This window comes from Punica granatum, chromosome 2 (assembly GCF_007655135.1).
Source record: "Punica granatum isolate Tunisia-2019 chromosome 2, ASM765513v2, whole genome shotgun sequence".
NCBI classification, from domain to species: Eukaryota; Viridiplantae; Streptophyta; class Magnoliopsida; order Myrtales; family Lythraceae; genus Punica; species Punica granatum.
This window is the reverse complement of record NC_045128.1, coordinates 10248827-10271178: the sequence shown is the minus strand read 5'-3', so window position 1 is coordinate 10271178 and position 22352 is coordinate 10248827. Positions and strand designations below refer to the sequence as shown.

Here is a 22352-nt window from a genome sequence, read left to right as displayed (position 1 = left end):
AGTAAATTAATTCAAGCGGTTCGGTGCATATTCTCAACAAAATATTGAATTTTAGTATTATGAATGGATAAAATTTATGTTAGAGGCTTTTTTACTCTTCAACGGCGTATTCGTCTAAAATTGAATATTTATTTTTTAAATATCAGTGTCACACGAACAAAAAATTATTTTTTATCCAAAAAAACCCACCAAAAGTATATATTTAGTTTTCTCTAACGCAAATCGAGGTGAAACTCGAGCTATGGGGCAAATATATATGTTGCAAAAAGGAAAGGAAGAAAGAATAACTTATCTCTCTAGCCTAGTGCGACCAAGAATCTAGGAGGGCTATGTGGATGCTTAGCCAGCTAGGCACTAAAAGACATTTTTTTAGAGAAAATTAAGATATGTTCTTATTTAATTTGTTCAAGAGTATGTGGTGTAGGCAAAGAATAAAAAAGGTTACACAATGTTACGTGAGGGCGGATGTTGAGAGAATAAAAAATGTGTTGTTCCCCACCAACCATATAAAAGAAAACATAGTGTTTATAGAGAGCGAAAAGCTTAAGCTAATTTGAATATAGGCCCAAGATAGTATAAGTTTATTAAAAATTTAATATAATATTAAAGTCCAGGTTAGGCGCCCGTGTGGGAACTCACATCACACTAGGCCCGAGTATGGAACTCGTAGTTAGTGAAGTCCGTGCCGGATAGGGAAGCCCGACTAGTGATGACCCCCCTTGCCAAGTGTGGAAGAGGAAGCCAACCTCGAGAAAGAATGAAAAAATCACACGATGTCACGTGATTATGAGTGTTGAAGGAGTAAAATGGGTGTTGCGTCCTTTGACCATATAAGAGAAAATAGGATGATTTATATAATACCACAATTGAAAAGTTTAAGATTGTGTTTGGTTTTAGAGTTGAGTTTTGGTTTTAATTAGTTTGTAATGATTGTGTTGTTGAATTATTAGAAAAAAATATAAAAAAATAATGAATATTTGATAGAAAGTAATGACAGTGTTATTAAATTGTGGAAAAAGTAATGAAATAGTTGAGAGAAAGTAATGATTGTGTTGATTGTGAAAAAAAGTAATAAATAGTTGAGAGAATTTAGTATTAAAAATTAAATTGAATGATTGAAAAATTAAAGAAAAAGAAAAAAGTACTAATTATTTTGTTGAATTAAAGATAAGTGAAATTAAGTAGAGTAGAGTTAAAAAATATTTTGAAACCAAAGGGGGCTTATTTTTGGATTAGAGATGAACTAAGTTCTTGTAAGCGCGATAGAAATTTAAGATAATTAATTGAAATTAATTTTTACTTTTACATCAGGCCAAACAGTGCTTGCGATACATTTTAAACTCCAGCACCCACATTATAAAATTTACTACTATAAAATGAAATTTGCCAGCACGCAAAAAGACAAATTTCTTTTCTTATAATATTGTATATTTTTTATTATAAAGGAAATTTATAATTTAAAAAAATAATAAATAAAGAAGTACAGAGAGTTTCGCATATAAAAGTAAAATTCAGTGACGTTTAATAATATAGTGTAATTTAATTCTATTATCATTTTAAATATTAATTATGTTATTAAATTTGAAAAAAAATAAAATATAATGGAGTTGTAATACGAGTTAGATCCCGAGTGGAAAACAATGGCATTGAAATAAATCCTCTTTTTTCGTTAAATATTGCTGTTTTTAGTCACGAAGTGGTGTGGTCCTTCATTGGACACAGTGCTCTCTGCTCGACCTTTTGACTTTAACGAGGGAAAAACCTTGACCTCCGACTTCTCACTGTCCCCCCACAGTCCATTTCGCGACATTTAATTAATTTAGTCACATCACTTCTCTACTACTATTCTCTTTTATCTTATCTCATATAATATAATATGGAAAAAGAAAAAAAAATCAAATCTGCCTATCAAATCATATATTATAGATGTATATGGTGGAGCCATAACCATATAAAACTTGCTTGCTAGGTGAACGCATGATAGTCCATTATTCTCTCCGAGGGAAGGAAAAGAAAGATAACATCACTTCACTTGGCAATATGGGGAGGAGGGCAAGAAGTTTAGGCAAGATCTTGGGGCTTTTCCTATGCTCTTCTTCAGCTAGCCCATCTTGTTTCTTCTGCATGAACCCCACGGAAGCAGCAGCAAGTCATCGTTCGGAGGACGAGCTCGAGGGAAGGCCTTTGGTTGAGAGCGAAGGAGGCCGAGCGGTGAGACTGAAAGACGTACTTCTCTCCAACGATGATGACGATCAATGTCGGACCTTGGCGTTCCAGTTGAAGCCCAAGGTTTGTGTATTGCCTTGGATATTGGATCACTCTCCTGCTCTTGTTATGTTTTATATTATTTCGATGATGCGAATCTCATACGAGCGCGCAGGCGGGGAGAATTTAATCCGTGTATATCGGTACCGAACGTGATGTATATAGGTTCTACGCATACATACATTCTTCCATGGATTAGCCATTTCTGCAAATTGTTCTTGCATTGTGTAATCGGAGATTGACTGATCCATGTCCCCTAACGTACGCAGACGGTGACCCTCAGGGTGTCCATGCATTGCTACGGGTGCGCGAGGAAAGTCGAGAAACACATCGCAAAGATGGACGGTATGTTAACATCCCTCAGCAAATTCCTTCTTTTTGTTATTTTTTTGGATAAATACTTCTTTCACTCGGCTTCTTTTTTTTTATTTTTCAATACAAAAGAGGCCATAAGTAAAAAATTTGAATAAATAAATGAGGACATATAGTCTGACTGACGAGTCATATGTGGGTTGTGGATGGCCTAACTTAACATTTGGAGCCATCTTACTTTTGCTCAAATCTCTTTTTATTGAAAATTCAATTTGGACCGACCACATGTAAAGTTTTTTTATGCCTAAATCTTTATTCACATCTTCCTTTCTCCTTATCGGGCCCATAAATTTCTCGTATAACTGGAAAACCGAATCTCCGACACCATAGAGGAAAATAATGTATGGTTGTAACCCAATGCTCTCTGAATTGAAGGAAAACAAAAGAAAAAGGATCTGGAAACGGGAGAAAACCCGTCGTCATTGCAACACAGCACTAGCTGCATCATACGAGACGCCGAATACACCTCTGCTTTTATAACCTCTTGTTCATTTTCGATATCATAGTCATGATCATTGGTTTGTTTGATGATGAACAAAACAGGAGTGACATCTTACAAGGTGGATCTGGAAAGCAAGATGGTGATGGTAATCGGAGACGTATTTCCATATGAAGTGCTGCAGAGTGTTTCCAAAGTCAAAAATGCAGAGCTATGGATCAGTCCCTCCGAGTCAACACCTCCTTCTCCCCCCCATGCCCACTCATAGACAAACCATTGGCCCTCTTCTAGGGGAATCCAAAGACACCCTCCAAAAATTACTATTGAGTTGGGAGTAATTGGGTGTTAGAAAGATGTAAATGATATTTATCATGTATTAATACCTGACATTAATCATACGCATGAGTCGGACTGCACATTTGCGGTATGTAATCCGAGATTCGATTGGCAACAACTAACAAGTAGGTGCTTAATTTTGACTTCCAACCCATTCTTCGGTGAAAGATGGGGATGAATCCCACAACTAAATTGAAACGAAATGCAATGTCGAGGTTAGGATGCCCCATGACATCGTTAAGTAATAAAGCGTGAATCGCAACTGGAGGAGTCCCTAGAAGGAGACTCCCTGAAGGATAGGACTCAGGAGAGAGCATGATTGGCGAGCCAGTCAGCGCATCGGTTCTCCTTGCGTACAGTGCTGACATACAAATTAGGTGCGTATTATCCGTTTATCAATAGTAAAGTTGGGTATTTGTAGAAAAGGTCCCAATGTAAAGGTCCATTCGAACGTTTCAATTACTGCGAAGAAAAAAGTTGTATGATTTCAAAATGATGAGACTACGCCCAATTAAGGGAAGTTTTTAGCGTACTGCCGGCTTCGCAACTGTTGGATTTATAAATAAATAAATATAAATAAGTAAAATGCCGAATCCAACGGCTGCGGAGTCATACCATCTGCAGTACTCTAAAATCCTCCTCCAATTCAGATATCTGAAGAGTCGAGATGGATCCGCGATCTTTACACTTTCAATTTTCCATAAATCCACGGCAATTCATCTAGTACGATAGTTGCCCAGATTTTGTTCATAACGATCTCAAATCTTTGGCCGATGATAACTCCAAATTGCTTCGATGAAGCCGGATTGAAGTTTAATTTTGATCATCCCTTGGTTTGTTGGATCCTTATATATATATGTTAAGGTGAACATTTATATTACTATAAATAGAAAGAGAGCTGCTAGCCTAAAATTACTCCTCCTCTCTCATAGTTAGAGACAGAGACTTTCGCGGGCTGACCGTTTGAACAAATCAAACTTCCGTCAAAGCCTTTTCTTTCCCCTTCTCCTTGTCCTTGTCCTTCTTCTCAATAAGAGTCCATCAAGAAGTACAATACTAGAGAAAGTAAAATAGAGGGTGCATCCTTGTCTCTCTGATTGCCCGGAGGGACGAGGACGACGGCATAAACTTATCCAACACGATTACAATCGTTACCCCTGGCAGCAGATAGAGAAAATTACACGAATTTCCCATATTTTCCATTAGGAGGCTCTCGATACAATCTTCCTAGAGAAGACAATATTGATTATCCAGAAAGCAAGAATTGGTAGGAGGGTCGGTATCTGGCCAGTCAATAGTTGAACAAAAAAATGTGGCTACCGAGAGAGCAACCCGAGAAGCGAGGAACAAATGGATTGGTGGCTGTGGCGATCGACAAGGACCGTGGGAGCCAAAATGCGCTGAAATGGGCGGTTGACCATCTCCTTGGGAAGGGTCAGACACTGTTGCTCCTCCACGTCAAGCTTCGGGATCCCTCGGTTTCTCCTGCCCCCCGTAAGTTTCCTTCCGTGTGATCAATTTTCAGATTAGAGGCTACGGATATGGGTGAAATATCCAATTCTGGGATTTTCATTTTGTTAGTATCATTGACGTTCACAGCCTAGTACCGAGTTAACGGGTTATGAACAGGTCTATTTTGTCGGGTTTACAGATGTGAGAGTTCTAACGTATGGTAGTGATGAATTCTTAAGGATGTACATGATTAAGGTTGTTCTTCCTCACTTTTGGCATGTTGTAATTTCAGGGCCTGATATCCTGACCTCAGGCGATTCACTAGCCGGAAAAGACATTGACCCGCAAACAAGGGAAATCTTCCTTCCATTTCGATGCTTCTGTTCACGAAAAGATGTAAGTACTGCTTAACTAAAGTCTCAAGTGCCTATGCGTTCTACGAAAATAATGTTGTCAGATCAACATCATTCTGTATGAAATAGTCTGGACTGATCCTTATTTATTGCATCGATGTTTTTGAATGCGATTAACTCGAGTTTTGACACAGATACAATGCAAAGACATAGTACTAGAAAACACTGACGTAGCAAAAGCTCTAATAGAATATGTTTCCAAGACTGCAATCGACCATCTGGTGGTTGGCGCCCCTGCAAGATCTGCGTTTCTCAGGTACCGCGAACTTGATATCTAATTTCACCATCTATAATGGAGACTTTACTTATAGATACGTGACCGAGATTCGATTTATCATTCTTTCCGAGTGGGTGATTGATCCTTTTATCTTGTGAAGGTTTAAGTCGACAGATATCTCAGCCAACTTGACTAAAGGTGCGCCCGACTTCTGTAATGTGTATGTCATATCGAAGGGAAAAATAAGTTCCATGCGCTCGGCTTCTCGACCAGCCCCACCCATCTCATCTATGCGTGATCAGATTCTTAGCCAGTCGGTAGCAAGAGCAAGTCAGATCGATCCTCGGATCCCCCAAGCTAATAGCATGAGAGCAGTTGTAAAGCAAGCAGTGGAGCAACCCAATATTCCAAATAATCAGGAATCGGACTTCTTTAGGTAAGTCACACCTCCTTTGTCATGGAAGAAAGGTGGATCATTGTCTAGGTTGTCTTAGGCAGGTTGAGATGCCGCACGTATTCTGTAATCTTATTGTGTAGTGTCTTCTTCGCAATGTTAACTTTTCGGAGCCATTTTTTCAAGCAGGTCACCATTCACCAGAGGGAGAGCTGCCAATGGCAGATTGTACGGGGAAGTCAGTATGCCCGACAGTGATATATCCTTTGTCTGTAGCTCAGGCAGACCAAGCATCGATCAGATTTTCCCATCGCTCTATGACGGCCTTGATAGCGGGAGGTCCCCTCGACTCTCAAGCTTGTCCGACATGGACTTTGACATTGCTTCATTGCCACGGAGGTCGGCGGATAGTTACTACATGAACGATTTCTCATCATCTGCATCTGGCGGACAAGACAGCGAGAGATTATCTGTGTCCTCGTCATCTTACATGGTAATGTCACATAACTCGAGCTTTTCCCTTTCATCGTAATAGGGAAAGGATAATCTTGTTAATGTCTGAGAGGAACTACGTTATAGATGCACCTCTACAGTAGTTTGAATATATCCTGGGCAGTTGGAATTTGGAAACACAGGCTGCCCAATTTACCTCGATTCGCATTTGGTTTTGTTGGTATCGTTAAATGATGCCAAGATCTCAAAAGAACATGAACTAGACTTGATCTGCATAAACGAGAAGATATGGATCACAAGCTTTGATTCTGTTGAGTCGGACTCCAAGACATGGGTGTAGTCGAGGATCAGTATGGATGTACAATCTAGTTGCCTATTTCCGTTCTGAACGGGCCATCCTTAGGGGACAGATGATAAAATTTCCTTCTCGAGAACATTGTCGTAATTCTTCATTTTGCAGGATGATACAGAAGCTGAAATGAGGAGGCTAAAGTTGGAGCTTAAACAGACAATGGAAATGTACAGCACAGCCTGCAAAGAAGCAATTTCCGCAAAACAAAAGGTATAAAACTTTAAGGCATTTATCCGATTAGAGGAACTCCGAGAACTGTTCGTAAAAGAAAGCTTTTAAGCCAAACTGAGATAAGAGGAACTGAAATTTTCAGGCGGAAGAGCTCCGGTGCTGGAAAATGGAAGAGCAAAGGAAACTCGAGGAGGCCCGACTGGCCGAGGAAGCAGCGTTGGCTATCGCAGAGAAGGAGAGGGCAAAATCCCGGGCTGCAATTGAGGCTGCTGAGGCTGCCAGGAGGATCGCTGAGCTGGAAGCACAGAAGAGAATGACCGCAGAAATGAAGGCCCTCAAGGAGGCAAAGGAGAAGAAGAAATTCCTCGACAAGATCACACGGGGTGGTAATATGAGATGCAGGAAGTACAAGATAGATGAGATCGAGGCTGCGACAGAATACTTTGCGCAGTCTCACAAGATCGGGGAAGGAGGTTATGGGCCCGTGTTCAGGGGTTACTTGGATTACACGAGTGTGGCCATCAAGGTTCTCCGCCCGGATGCTGCCCAGGGGCGATCACAGTTCTTGCAAGAGGTATGCGGATAAGATTTTAGATATGTTCTATACTTTTCAGATGGATGTGTAGTGTGGATTCGCAGAATAATGCACGACAAATTATGATAATTCGGCAGCATGTTGTTGACTCGATGAGAAACCGATAAAGAATAAACTCGCCTAACGTAGCGCTTTTACAGGTGGAGGTGCTAAGCTGCATTAGGCATCCTAACATGGTACTACTCCTGGGAGCTTGTTCCGAGTACGGATGCCTGGTCTATGAGTACATGGCCAATGGGAGCTTGGAAGACCGCCTTCTCTGTCGAGGGGGCACCTCTCCCCTTTCCTGGCAGCTCCGGTTCAAGATTGCTGCCGAGATCGGCACTGGCTTATTGTTCCTCCACCAGACTAAACCCGAGCCTTTAGTCCACAGGGACCTGAAGCCTGGCAACATCCTTCTCGACCGCAACTTTGTGAGCAAGATTGCTGACGTCGGGCTTGCCAGGCTAGTCCCACCCTCCGTGGCTGACACTGTGACGCAGTACAGAATGACATCAACTGCCGGCACATTCTGCTACATCGACCCCGAGTATCAGCAAACAGGCATGCTGGGCGTGAAGTCGGATATCTACTCCCTTGGAATCATATTCCTACAGTTGTTGACAGCCAGGCCCGCCATGGGACTGACCCACCATGTCGAACGGGCGATTGAGGACGGGACCTTCGCCAGCATGTTGGACCCGACAGTGCCAGACTGGCCAGTGGAAGAGGCAGTGAGCTTCGCTAAGTTGGCTCTAAAGTGTGCAGAGCTAAGACGGAACGACAGGCCAGATCTAGGGAATGTTATCCTGCCAGAACTCAAGAGACTGAGGGCCCTTGGGGAAGAAGACATATTGCAACAGCCGCTATCGACCACCGGCAAGTGCACCATGCTGAGCCAGAGCCAGAGCCAGAGCCAGAGCCAAAGCCAAGTCTCATTGCAGCTGGTGAGTTGATTGCCTCGATGAATACATTCAACCAAAGTATACACTTTGCCTAGCATTTTGATACCCGAGAATCATAACTTCTGTTTGTCATAACACTTTCTGCCATGAAGTGCTAACCGAAACTATGACACGTGGCTCGTTATGATTGGACGAATGAGCCATAATTATATGGCGTGCCGAGAATATATGATAAAATTTGTCGGTTTCTCTTTTGCAGGAGTTGATGAGTCCCCCATCAGGAAGATCAGTTGAAAGCTGGACTAACCCAATTTGAGGTGGAAAGATATTCACAGCAAGAAACAGAGATTTTGTTATAATATTTCTTATCCAAATTGACACGGAGAACTCAGAGGCGGGATCCAGTGATCCACCTCAGTGAGATGCTTCGGAACCCGAAAGGCTTAGGCATCCATAGAGACCTGTCCAATCATTGGATTTCTTCTGAAGTCGGGAAGGATGAATTCACTTGTATGTAGTCGAGCATTCTCCGAGCTCAATCTGATCGGAGTATAGGACTTCTGGATGCACTTGTTATCCTCCTCCCTTTCCACCATTTGTTTTGGTGAGTGGAGCAAAGCTGCAAAGAAAAAGGCAGCCCAAGTAGATTTTGTGAATTTCACAGTTTGTCAATTGAATTTCATGCCCTTCCTGATTTCAATATATATAGGCCTGATATCACAATCAAAACCAGTAGAACTCAACAAAATAAAGCCACTTTAATTTCATAAGTGGACGAGTTTGAACAAATAATAAGTCTAAGACATGAATGGAAAAGCGTGAGAATGATGAGGACAATTTTGCAATTTAATCAATTTCTAGAGTTTATTATTCAATTCACATTTCCATTTCCAACAATTTGTGTGACAATGAATAACAAGATAATGTTACATATACAGATAAATGTAGCCGATCAATAGTGAACGTTTTACCCAATGGAAGCAACTCTATCTATGATCGTTAAAAGGTCCCGACTTCTATCCCTATCCCCTCTTGAAACTGACTATAATAAGAAGACAAAAAAATATAAAAATCGTACATGAAGAGCCTCGACGTATGAACCATCACCATGCTCTTTGATATACACATGTAGCCTTCACCCTGCTTTGGAGAAAAATGGGTTTGGTTGTGTCGGACAACAAAAGGCAATCACTGTCGAACCCTTCATCAGAACTCATCTGAGGCTGCCTTTGAATAAGATGTGCATAAGATACCCACTACATCATCTCGAGGGCTTCTTCAACCTTCGGCTTGCCCTTAGGTCGGCCACAGCGCCTCACATCCTTGCTTGACAATAGCTCTAATGCTTTCTCCATGGTGATATTGCCTGGTTTTAGATTCTGCCCATCAACGTAGATTCTCATAAGTAACTTAAACAAGAGAACCCCCAAAGAATTCACTATCACAAGTAACTACGAGATACCAATTAGGGAATTTAACAATTTAGAGCATGATCAAAATCAATTTCTTCTTTCAATGTGCACCACCTGATATCCAGAAATCCAATGGATCCCAATTAATTCGAGCGGGTCGGCCCACTAAGGAATTAGGCTCTTTCCATCGTGGATTTTCTCTATTCACAATACTCAAATCCGAGACCTTGCTAGAGGTGCCGAACAACCTGAACTAACCCACATTGGTTCTTCTTTTAAGGGTCCATTCTGAATGTAGTCAGAAAATTATAGGAGTACCTTAGGAACAGTAGCAATCGTACGCCGATGTCTAATGGTGAACCCAACTTTAGCGAGTTTTAGTACCACAGGTTGCTTGTCCTTGGGATGCTCACCCTACAGAAAATATAAAAGAAAGAATTGAGCTTCATAGTTCACTTTAACATTTTTTAGCAAAGAATGTAGCCAGTAGAAAGAATTACCAATGTGATCGGATATCGCAACAACTCAAGAGCATCTTCAACTGTAATTGAGTCTACATCCTTCAACTGAATGAGAAGTTTCATTATGTTGGATTTGGTCCCAATGGCCAAGGAAAAAAAATCGATAACTAATCTAAGGGAACTATGAAATTAATAAACTTAATATTTCCATCTACTGTTCTATGCTATTTTCCTATAACAGCTATATACTGTAATGTAAGTTAGAGTGATAGATGAGTTCTCCGACATGCTATGGTCCGATTTTTTCAAAACAGTTACTTTTTTCAGTTGTCTCCCGTCATGCACTCTGTAATCTTCTCCCACAATCATTACCTTTTTGCTCCCCTAGTTCATAAGGAAAGAACAAAAGAGAAGAACAGCTCAGGTTTCCAAGCCAACAGACTTGAAGGCTTATGCAATTGATACAGATATGTTGATTTTTAGTAAATACTGTTACAGCAGGAAAATCATATAGTACCTGCCCAATAGAAGCCCTTTTAGGTGTACAGTTCTTTCTGTCTTCGCCGAGCTGCACGTAAAAACCGTAGGGGCCATTCTTCAGAAGAATCTGCAGATGGAAGGGAAGAGAAGAAACATTAGTAAGCCTACAGGCATGACTATAAACTAATGGCAGATATAGTTTAAGAGTGAGCAGAACCTTCTCATTGGAAACTGGGTGAAGACCAAGAAGCTTTGGTTCCTCAATTGTAGTGTTATTATTTTGAGGGACAGCATCCTCTTCCTCCTCACCATACAAAGTCTTTGCAATGTACCTGCACAGCAACCAAGAAGCTCAGTGACTATATATACACGTTCTAGCACCGATGTCATCAAAGTACGTGATAGGTCTTATTTAAAACCTTGTAACCGACTATGGTGATCAAGATACAATTGCCTTTCCATCTATGACCAGGAAAGCTACCGACAATGGGCAGTTCCAGAAAATTGATGTAACCATAAGTCCAAGACAACTAACCAATATAATCATAGTTATTAAAACTGGACTGGACCAGCTATTGACATGTCAGACCAAGGCTTATCATATGACCAGTAAAAGGACCAATATGCATGAGAATTGGTATGAGCTCGAACCCATTCAAACCATAACTAAACGGTGAGGTTCTTGTCCAGTAAATAACATGGTCTAGATCTTAACTTTTTTAACCCTAAAAATGTTCCGCTATCAATGGAATATAATTCATAATTTCCTGGACCCATCATAATCCCCCAGCAGACCATGAACCCAAGCTCCTGCTTTCACAAGTTTGATGATATAATCGACCCAACCACAAAAATGTAAAAAAGAACTACAAAGAAACTACTGCAGTTTCCTGGCCATTCCCCAGGGTTTCTTTATTGGATGGCTATGCATTCTAAATAGGCTGCCCACCAAACATAGACTGCTGAATTTGGGAAGCTTGGACACCAATAGCACCTGTATCCTATGTGCAAAAGAAGAGGAATTGAGAGACCATTTGTTCTATGCCTGCTCATACGCAAAAGGAGTCTGGAGGGACATCCAAATCTTTTCGCGAGTTGATAAGCCTGAACTCAGGCATGTTGTGCAATGGAAAGGTAAGAAGCTTGACACAGCTATCTGGAAACTATCCTGGACTTACTACATTTATGTTATTTTGGATGGAAAGGAATAGAAGGGCTTTTCAAGGAAAGAACAATAATATTAGAGTAATGGTGAGACATAATGTGGAGCTGATGCGCTCAAGTGTTGCTTCTTTATTGAATGTCTCAATGAAGGTTACTGATTGTCCCCTTGTTTCTCCCTATAGACTGAGAGAACTTATGTATAGTCTTGCAGGTTTTGTAGCCTGTGCTGTTTTTGATCTGTTTCAGCACACCTGTACATACTTTGCCTTGAGTAATAAAATAGCACTTATCAGAAAAGAAAATTGTTTGTTTTCTATTAGTTTCCTTTTTTTTTGGGCCACATTAATTTCCTTCAAAAATGGCAAATCTTTTCCGTGGTTGAGCCCAGCCTCTGTCTAAGATGGGCAGGCCTAGACATGAATCTAGAACCAACCATCAGATGGACCATAAAGAGCTGTTCTTTAAAAATTGGGCTCGACTTGCCCAGCCCATGATGAAGCTTTGCTAGGAATGAAATATAATATTGCAAATAACTTGGTCAGCAGGTAATGAACCCAGATTTTGCTAAATATAAATATTAGTCAGGATTTGAGCTCCAGCTACTTACTTGCATTTTGGATGCTGATCACAACCGATAAAATAGCCAGCACCATATCTACTCACTTTAAATATCAAAGTGCCCTCCAAGCAGCTGCAATAAATTCAAGTTTATAGAGTCCATCTATTGATTAGAAGATTACAGAAGCATTTAAGAAATAAACATATCAAAGAAATTAGGAGAAATTATTGAAATATAAAACAAAAAACCACCCAGAAGTACCAATGCACACATTAATAACCATGTCAAGTGAAAAATAAAAATTCTTGGCAATGCCTCAAAACCCAACATCTGAATATACCTTGGGCACGTCCTGGTGTTATCAGGAAGAGAAGCAAACAAGAAATCTCCAAATTTTTTCTCCAACATCTTCTCCACCTATAGCAACAGTTTTGAAACTATGTTATTCACAGTGAAAATTCAAATAAAGAGAGCATTTTCATACACCTTTCTCACCTGGTGGATATGGACAGTAGCAGCCCGATTACAATATGAGCTAAATCGTGTCCAATAGTCTTTTAGGAGACCTTTCCATTCCGTTAGGCCACCAGAGACATTATCCAGCTATAAAGATATTGGAAAGCTTAGTCATATAAACTCAAATAGGAAAATAATGAAGGATAGAGTGGTTCAAGAGTCACCTCAGCCTCCATGTCAGCAGTGAAGCTATAGTCAGTGACCTCCGAGAAATGGTTAGAGAGGAATGCTGACACCTTGTGATGACATATAATAAATAATTAGTACATAAATAAATTAAGCTCCAGTGCCCAGACAACAACTAAATGTAGTATTTAAAATCTCATTTACTTAAAATCTCATTTTAAAGAATACTTAGACAATTTTAAGAACCCTCAAAAATTGTTATTAAAACATTATCTAACTGGAGCTATACCACTAGTGATCAAAAGCATCTGCAAGATCCGGATCACAATTGAAGTCGGTTAAACAAAATGAGGTATAATTATTGTCCATGGCACTTTTAAATCATATCCTATTTCACTAGAAAGGCACAGCAGTTTTTAGATTGTCAGTCAGCTCATATCTAGCAGTGACCTTAAGCAGGCCTTTTCTTTCCTATCTAATGACAGTATCACACTCACAAAAGGAGGACCTTTGTTAGTTCAAAGAAGTCTAAATTTCAACAGATCCAGTAGAAACTACAAGCAAACATACCATGCGGCCACGAAATTCAGGATAAAGGACACGGCTCTTTACAGACACATAATTTCTGTCCTGAAATGCACAAGATAAAGAATGGATTAATGGTCATTGAAACACTCAAGCATATAAATAAGGGCATCTTTCTAAAACCTGCCTCATTTGAAAAAAATTATGCCATATAAATATGCAAGACAAATTACCTGCAAAACTTTCAATGTGCTCGCATATGTTGAAGGTCTTCCAATCCCTAGCTCTTCTAACTTCTTAACCTTTAACATGTGTACATCAAAATGTTATACTTGTATGGCATGATAAGTACTCTAAGAAGTAAACATGAAAGCAACTTACTAGTGAGCCCTCCGAGTAGCGTGGTGAAGGCTGAGTAAAGTGCTGTTTAAGTTCCACTTGACCAAGAGATACATGATCACCAGCCTAACATGATCATTTAGCCAACAAGATCACAATCCCAATATTATTATATAAAAATATATATATGAAGAATCATCATGAGCAAAAATGTACAGCAATTATAGACTATAGGAAAGATCTATTGGTATGAGAAATCTTATATTATCGATGTTCGCCTGTCCTAAACAATAAATATACAAGATAACCAATTTATGGATCTTGCATGAGTATTTAAAAAGTTTACCTTTAAAGAATTGAGAACTTCGAAAGTTTCAACGCGATCATTCGCAATCTCCTCCTTTTCTTTAGACTTCAGCACTTCACATTCCTTGTCCTAAAATTTAAGAAGTATCAATGTCAGTTCAGAGGAAACAAGCGTGCTAATGCCTCTTAATGCAGAAGCGAACACGTATCAAAGGTCAGGATTGCTTTTCATGCCAAGACAATTCATGCCTATCTTACTGAAACTCGGTATACCTGGAAAACTGCCTGATACCCAAGAAAATCATTCTTCGAGCAAGAAGAGCTGAATGCAATGGATTCATCTGCACTCCTGATTTCAACTTGTACCTGGAGTTTTAGAATGAAATAAATGAGTTAGTAATTGCAACTGACACTGGTGATTAAAATGTATATATCAATTTCAATGATGATGGTATCTGTTTCTCTGAGATTCTAACAAACGCTCAGCATGAAATGTATAAGAGTTTATTTTCCAATATAATGTATATATTTTGCTTGCGAAGAAGTGTAAATTTTCGTTCTCTTATAATTAGAACCTGATATTTGTCCTAATTGCTCTTGAAGATAACTATCACTGTGTAAGATGAGGCATTTAACAAAACTAGAAACAAGTACAAGTCGGGCAATCATGCCCCACCCCCCCAACCCACCCGCCCACACACAAAAAGAGAAACACACACACGCACGCACACGTAACACAAGAAAATGTAAAATAAAAATAAGAGAAGACATTGAAAGTGTTTTGCACATTCTTAAGAAAAGTTTGGACACATTTTGGTTTTGTTCTCTTCTTTGCAGATGGGATATACTCATTTTGCTGAATGAAACTGACTCTTTCTTGTTCCAGATAGTCAGCGTCCTGTATTTGGCTTTTCTAATTTTGTTGTACCTTTTTCCTATGTGCATGTATCTGCACCCTTCTGGCATCTTACTCAGTAAAATTCTTACATGCAACACTCGAAATAAATATCAAAACATACATTTATTTGACAAGGAAGCAGATGATGTCAAACTATATGAAACAGTTCGAAGCTGATATGTTAGTTAATCATACATGGTCAAACTCTAGTTCCAGTTGACCAAAGAAATAAATTAAATAAATCAAGAACTGTGTTTTTATAATATTTAAATATTTATTTTCGTAACCTGACTGAAACTAGCAGGCTCCATTTGGCATGCCATTGTACGAGACCATATAAGAGAGTATAACTTCATCGAATCTTCATCAAGTACTCCAGCAATTGTTGCTAAAAGTTGACAGAGAAGATTAAATCAGATTCTGATCACCCATCAATAACTATCATATCAACGGAATAAAGATTTAGGCTGAATGAACGATTATTACATGGTAATCTCTGAACATCAGTAGGTCTGATTGCTTCATGAGCCTCTTGAGCATTTTTCACCTTCTTAAAATATTTGCGGGCAGTCTTCGATGCAAAATCGGGTCCATACCTTTACAAGATATGTTTTGAGAAGATATTATTACAGGGAGAGCCACTAATGGTGCATAGATGAAGGAAAAAACATAGATCGATGAAGATGAGAGACTAATTACAAAAGAGAATGGCTTTATAAAATTGCACAGAATTATCCCAGAGTGATTGCAATGCAATGCATGCGATTTTGCTTGATGGATAAAATCTAAGACATGATTGACTGCATTGACCTCAGTGGAAGCACCACTAACACAATTTAAAGAACCTAAAGGAGCAAAGTAGTTATATAATTTGCAGAACATCCTTACCTTTCAACTACCAGTGAATTTATTTCCCTTACAGCCTCATCAGAAATCTGGAATGTAAACAAACATGGAAAATCCCATCAATATGTCAAAATGATTAGCATGACAAACGACTGTTGACTGACCAGATGGAGCTAGAAGAAAATTGTACTTACTAATAATACAAACTCCAATTAAGATCTATTAATTTATTAGAGAAGACAACATTGAAGAGGGTCTTCCAAAGAACTACAATAATCGATCTACACAAACCTATACATATATCTATAGTAAAACAAACTACGCTTGCAATAAATGTGCGTATTAGATGTTATCAATATCTCAAGAATATTTCATAAATAAAATATTTTACTAATAATATAAATATTACATTTAATAAGATACAACAAATAAATATATATATAAATCAAAAAAATAAATAGGAACAATATTATAAACAGAAAAATTATGCAATCCATGTGATAATTAACAAATTTGGCTAATATAAAGGCATTAGATATTTTATTTTATAGTAAATAAAATAAACAACGGATGTTCTACCAACCTAAAAAAATAAAATTGTTATTATCATTCCTTTGCAAGTTCACTGCTCCTTCCTACATCCTACATTATTCTCATCTATTGTATAATAAGCCGTGCAATGCACGGGCAATATAACTAGTTCATATAGTAATATTATCTAACATCATCAATACTGAAGAGACTAAAATTGATCTCGCAGTACAGTACGATACAACCCAGAGAAGGTCAAACATACATGTAAACCGTCCGTTCTCATATAAGTTATCAGACCCACTGCATTGCCATCAGATAGTTGAACTCCCTCATAAAGCTTCTGAGCAAGCTGCAATGGTATTCAGATACAATATAAGTGACCTGACGGAAGCATATCTAAATTGCCATATAAATCACATGTGAATCATTACATAGAAGCTAGATCCTTAAAATTGTGAACACCCTAGTGGCAATCCCAGTACCATTCTAATGCAAGAACCTATTAGAATTGACCATTTTCTTCACAATGATCTATTAGATGAAATAAATGAAGGGATGTCCAAGCAGCATCTATGCAAGAGATTGTTACGAATTTATAATAAGTTCATAGAAATCCAACAAATCTTCCTTAACATAGTCACCAAAATCTGCATCTTGGAAAAGAAAGATTGAAGTGCCATCTGTTTGAACTTATAAATTTAGTAGAATATGCACTTCCATTGCAAGAGTTAAGATGGTCAATTTATTATTAGATGGTGAGACAAGTCTCACACATCAAACTAATCCATGAAACCGTCTCATGACTTTTGTTTTAAACCTAATGTTTCAGCTGCCTCTGGATTAGATCCTGAATAGCAGTGATCCTTCATAATCTATGAGATGAAACTATACAATCTTGGCGCAATCATGAAAGGTCGTGGCAATCAATCAGACGAGACAATGAAAATAAATACTTGCAACCCTCAGAATTAAATGATGTGATTTAGAAGACAGATAATGATGCCGATCTAAAAGATGATTTGAGCAGATCCTAAGTATCATATGCATAGTCAATCTTCTGCACATTTAAGTGACGAAGTGAATAATGGAGAACCTTCATAGTATATGTTGCGGGAAAATGCAACTTATTTGCAGCATCCTGCTGAAGTGTAGAGGTTATGTAAGGAGTAGGAGGATTCTTCCTTGTCTTGTTATTTTGGAGCCCATCACTTTAAAACTTGATGATAAAATCTTCTCTTGAATATTCTTCGCTTCTGTATTGGAACTGATCGCGAGCTGATTTAATTTCTTAGAAGCAAAATATGTCAAGTTGGACATGAAAGAAACTGACTCAATGGGAGAACCCGTGAGGCTTTTGTTAAACCCAGCCTCAATGCTCCAATATTCTTGTGGTTTAAATTCATCAATTTCCATTTCTCTATCACATATGAGGGATAAAGCGGCAGACTGGACTCGCCCTGCAGATTGGCAACCCGGTAGTTTCCGCCATAATAATGGTGAAATGTTGAAACCAATCAAATAATCAAGAGCCCTCCGTGCAAGGTATGCATTAACTAAGTTGGCATCAATATCTCTCGGCGACTGGAGGGCGGCTTTAATGGATGACTCTGTTATTTCGTGAAAAACAACCCTAGCAATAGTAATATTATCGCGTAATGCATCCTGTTGCTGTAACATCTCAATAATATGCCAAGCAATAGCCTCTCCTTCACGATCCGGATCAGATGCTAGAATAAGATTATCTGCTCTGAGGAATAAGCCAAAAGAAATCAAGAACGTCAGTGATCTGTGGATGAATTTATAGTTTGGTTATGCATAAATGTTCTAAAAACTGATGGGGTCCAAATAACTGGCTGTACTAGTGCACCCGCTCCATTCTCGATTTGCACTGTTTTGCAAATTGAACCCATCAAAAGCCTTAGAGGACTCAACCGGCCATTTCTTGGACAAGTCCATGAAATAGCCATTCAGATTATATTATACTTTTAAATTTTTATATTTTGTAGACTTGTTGTAAGCCCGTATGCATAAGCCAAATACTTGCTTGGCTTAATCTAACTTCTGGTCTAAAAAATGGGCCTAAAAGAGAACAGCAAATCATATCACACTTAGAGATATCAACTGAAACATGTCATGTTCGGTATGTAAATGGATGGTGTCATTTTTCAGCTTCTCTACATTCTCACTGATAAGACCGCTCCAATAGCATTGTAATATAATATTCATATGGCATGGAAAAACAGTACCCGCTTAAAGCAACCTTGATACTCTTGAGATGAGTCCATGCAGGAGAAGGAACCTCCCATACCATGCTGAAGTCCTCATCAGGACGGACGGATCCCGACCTTGCAGCCAAATCCCTCACATGGCCATAGCTAGGCAATACTTCAAACATGTCACCAAGGTAACGTTGTATAACTTTTGCTTTTGTAGCAGATTCCACCACAACCACCGATTTTCCACTGGGAGGATACAATGGTTTGAGGTTACTTCCTTTGCGAGAATTTACACTGGGAGTCCTTCGGTATCTGTCTATCTCAGGTGTATCCGTAGTCACCTTCACCGGTTGCCCCTGCTTCTCAAGTGATTCGGCAGTCATCTTCGCTGATTGACTCTTAGCCTTCTTTCTAGAGGCCCTTTTTGGTGAAGCAGAAGAACGAAGTGATTCTTCTAGCTTGTTGCCATTAAGATTGTCCTGGAAATGCGTGTGGTTTATGGTTAGTGAAAGAGCTGTAGGAATCTCCTTGCACATTTAGAAAATGCCAAACCGACTATATGGAAATACAAAACGACAAACAATTCTAGACTTAAAATAAATTAATGTTGCATATCAAACTTAAAATATTTGAAGAGACATTAACTTCCAGTCTATCAATTATGTACAGATCATATGCATAAAAGTAAATGTAGAATAACACAAAAAAAAGAAGAAGAAGAAGAAGAGAGAACTACAGAAATAGCTAACCACGTTTATCAAAGGGCAGAAAACAGAGAAATATATTCCATTTCCATCCTATTCTTGCATAGGAGATGGGCCACTAGTCATCAACCAAATCTCACTAACCTCTAGCTTTGTTTCCGAGGACGATCTTCTAGATGGAGTTTTTATTCCCGAACATTTTGACTGAGAATCTTCATCTACAACAGTAACACCGCTCTTCTGCTTTTTGTTATTTTTCTTGGTTCTTGAGTGCTCTTGTTGCACTTGAGCTTTATCATCCTGCTTAGTAGAGAGCTCTTGAGTTTGCACGATAGTATCATGATTTCTACTACCAGATGTAGAGCCATCAGCACTCTTTCTACTCCGAGCAGCCAGTGCCTTAGGAAGCTTCCGGTTTGAATCAAAATTAGCTCTCGAAGCCAAGACACTGGCGCCTCCCCTTTTCTCTTTAGGAAGCACGTCATCCTTTATAAATACTTGCGATTTCGGAAACTGGGAATAACACCGAGTCCTGTAGGCTGAAGCACTAAAACTAGGCCATCCAAATCGGGACCCACCAACGATAGGCTTATAATAGAATCTAGGAGCTGCTAAAATGGATATCTCATCAGAAGCTCCAGTTTGAATTGAAACATTACGAATGGCTCGTGGAGCCTTTAAGCTGTTTGCAATGTTCATACGTGACAATTTGCCCTTTTTGAACTTAAGCTGGGAATAAGTCCTGTATAAATCACCACCGCCAACAGATAACGAACTGATGTGTATCCCCAGTTGATTCAGAAATGGGCCCTGTTGCAAAAAAAATTATCCATTATCAAGTGCAACGGTCAGATATGATATTTGAATAGTATGTAAACTTTTAGCCCACAAAGTCCTCATGAACTTTAGCAAATGAAAATACATGAAAAGCACACTGACCACTGAAACACATGGAAAGCACCAAATTTAAGAACAAGGTCAGTAAGTAATTGTTCGACCAAAACAACTTGTCATCCCCATAGTCCATTCAATACCTATTTATGCAGGGAAGCACATGTGCAACTTCTTGAACAATAGGTATTGAATGAACAACAATTTGAAAAGGTCCATAGAAACAAATTCTCGCTTTTTCATCGAAGAGAGTTTCTAAGTTGCAAGACAAACTCTTCTTCCATGCTTTCTTACAATTCCAAAGAAAGGTTCGATATTTTTGCTATAAAGAATTCAGCTTAATCCTTCTCTCCAAAAACTAAAATTAAATATTTCGCCTTTCTTTTCATTTCCACAATTGCTTCACCCATAATGCCGTGGTATCACCATTTTTCCGCATTCAGACATAACCTCGAGCGAAACGACACCACAAAACTTGACATTTCAAAGCCAAAAAAAGGGGGGAAAAGGGCCTTTAGCCCAAAAAAGAGGAGACATTGAAATGGGACGAAACCCACTGGCAGAAGCAGAAACTTCACAACAATGCGAGTATCAGAACAGATAAAAAGCATGCTTGTCTTAATAAAAGAGTGACGAGAGAGGGCCAAAACCTGAGCCATGGAGGTTTCAGGATGACTGCTCCACAGGAGTGAAGAGAAGCTCCTCCGCAGCTGAAAATTCATCCTCAAGAAGACACACGAATTGCTCCTCCTTTCATAATGTTTCGCACCAATTCCACTTTCCTTCTCCTCGCGATCAGAAATTTAGGGATTGGAAATCAGAAACGGAAGTATCAGCTCGAGAGCTGTTCATGTGTGTGACTGGCGGTGGAGGAGAGAGACGGAGAAGGGAAGGGATAGAAGATGGCGGAGGGTTTTAGGATTGCTGTGCATAGCAATACTACAGGCTATTGTGAGGGTTTTAGTTTTTTTTTTTTTAATTAATGTTAGTTTTTTTTTTTGAGATAATTGAAAAGTCCCGATATTTTGAACAAATTAAAAATATACCCGACATTTTGATGATTGCAAAAGAAATACTATGATTCCATAACTTTGCTACAATGGACTCTCACGTACTATTTAATTTTACTTGATCTTGACATGCCGAATTTAGATATTTGAATAATCGATATGGATAGCCTATGACTACCTTGATATCTATGAAGGTCGCGATCAAAGTTCATAGAGTTCAATCAAAAGAGAGTATAACGCATAACGCAGTGACTCACATTTTGTCTAGTAGCCAAGAAGTCCCAGATTCAATGTTCAGTGAAACTATTTATGCTCCTTTATTAGATATCTAGAATTTTTATTTCAATGTACTAGGCTCATGACCCCCCTTGTAACCTAAAAAAAAAGTTTAGAGAGTTCAAGCTCATTCTCTATAGATTTGAGTGCCCAATAATTTAGTACACATTCGGCTTTTTGTCATAATATTGACAATATGTGGCGGGAACAAAGATTTTATTAGGGATTGGATTTTGGGGCTTATCTGGTTAGGCTCGAGAGGCCCATCGCGGTGTAGCCCGTTCTCCTGCAACACGGGCCTACTCTATGTGAAGCAAGTTCGTTGAGGGGCCATGTGGTCTAGGTTGCTAAATTTAGCAGGTTGCCAACTACTTTATAGTCAAGCAAGCCAAGATATCTTTACTCTTTTGTCGACTTCATGGATTGAGTGAATATTCAAGTAGTTCATCAAATTGGTAACGAAATGTATCTCTAGCCCTCTTATAAATATAACATATGTGTTTATTATAGAGGCTAATTGACATCTAATATACTTTTTTTTTTTGCACATAAAGCCCAATTTGATTTGAGCGCTGAAGAGGAAATCAGGACAAACTCCGAGTTTCGTGACCAAGACCCTATTTTCTAGGCCCTAAAAGATTCCATAATTTTTACATTCTTCTGAAAATTAAATGGTCCTGTATTGTTAAAATGTCGAAGTCCTGCACTTTAATAAAATTTAGAGCTATGGGTCTTTTTTGTAACAA

The 22352-nt window shown here is 38.9% G+C and overlaps 3 protein-coding genes across 3 annotated transcripts; 2 read left to right on the top strand and 1 right to left on the bottom strand.

Moving 5' to 3' along the window:
* Positions 1 to 1987: 1987 nt before the first annotated feature.
* Positions 1988 to 3564, top strand: LOC116195669 (protein SODIUM POTASSIUM ROOT DEFECTIVE 2-like). The gene is made up of 3 exons (XM_031524966.1): positions 1988 to 2289; positions 2535 to 2610; positions 3181 to 3564. Exons 1-3 carry the CDS (start codon positions 2041 to 2043, stop codon positions 3342 to 3344), a joined length of 489 nt encoding a protein of 162 aa, XP_031380826.1. The 5' UTR covers positions 1988 to 2040; the 3' UTR covers positions 3345 to 3564.
* Positions 3565 to 4446: 882 nt separating this feature from the next.
* Positions 4447 to 9023, top strand: LOC116195668 (U-box domain-containing protein 52-like). The gene is made up of 9 exons (XM_031524965.1): positions 4447 to 4906; positions 5157 to 5260; positions 5412 to 5533; positions 5655 to 5930; positions 6078 to 6381; positions 6802 to 6903; positions 7007 to 7438; positions 7600 to 8385; positions 8603 to 9023. Exons 1-9 carry the CDS (start codon positions 4723 to 4725, stop codon positions 8657 to 8659), a joined length of 2367 nt encoding a protein of 788 aa, XP_031380825.1. The 5' UTR covers positions 4447 to 4722; the 3' UTR covers positions 8660 to 9023.
* Positions 9024 to 9188: 165 nt separating this feature from the next.
* On the bottom strand, positions 9189 to 21265 carry LOC116195667 (DNA topoisomerase 1). Its single transcript, XM_031524964.1, is given in 23 exon segments — positions 9189 to 9722; positions 10074 to 10169; positions 10256 to 10321; positions 10734 to 10823; positions 10914 to 11028; positions 12468 to 12551; positions 12760 to 12836; positions 12915 to 13022; positions 13100 to 13171; positions 13632 to 13691; positions 13820 to 13888; positions 13968 to 14051; positions 14272 to 14361; positions 14505 to 14597; positions 15417 to 15517; positions 15616 to 15725; positions 16018 to 16064; positions 16772 to 16858; positions 17603 to 17703; positions 17706 to 18256; positions 18756 to 19204; positions 19574 to 20239; positions 20971 to 21265. Coding segments are annotated over 23 exon segments (3411 nt in total). The 5' UTR covers positions 21043 to 21265; the 3' UTR covers positions 9189 to 9599.
* Between the last annotated feature and the right edge of the window lie 1087 nt (positions 21266 to 22352).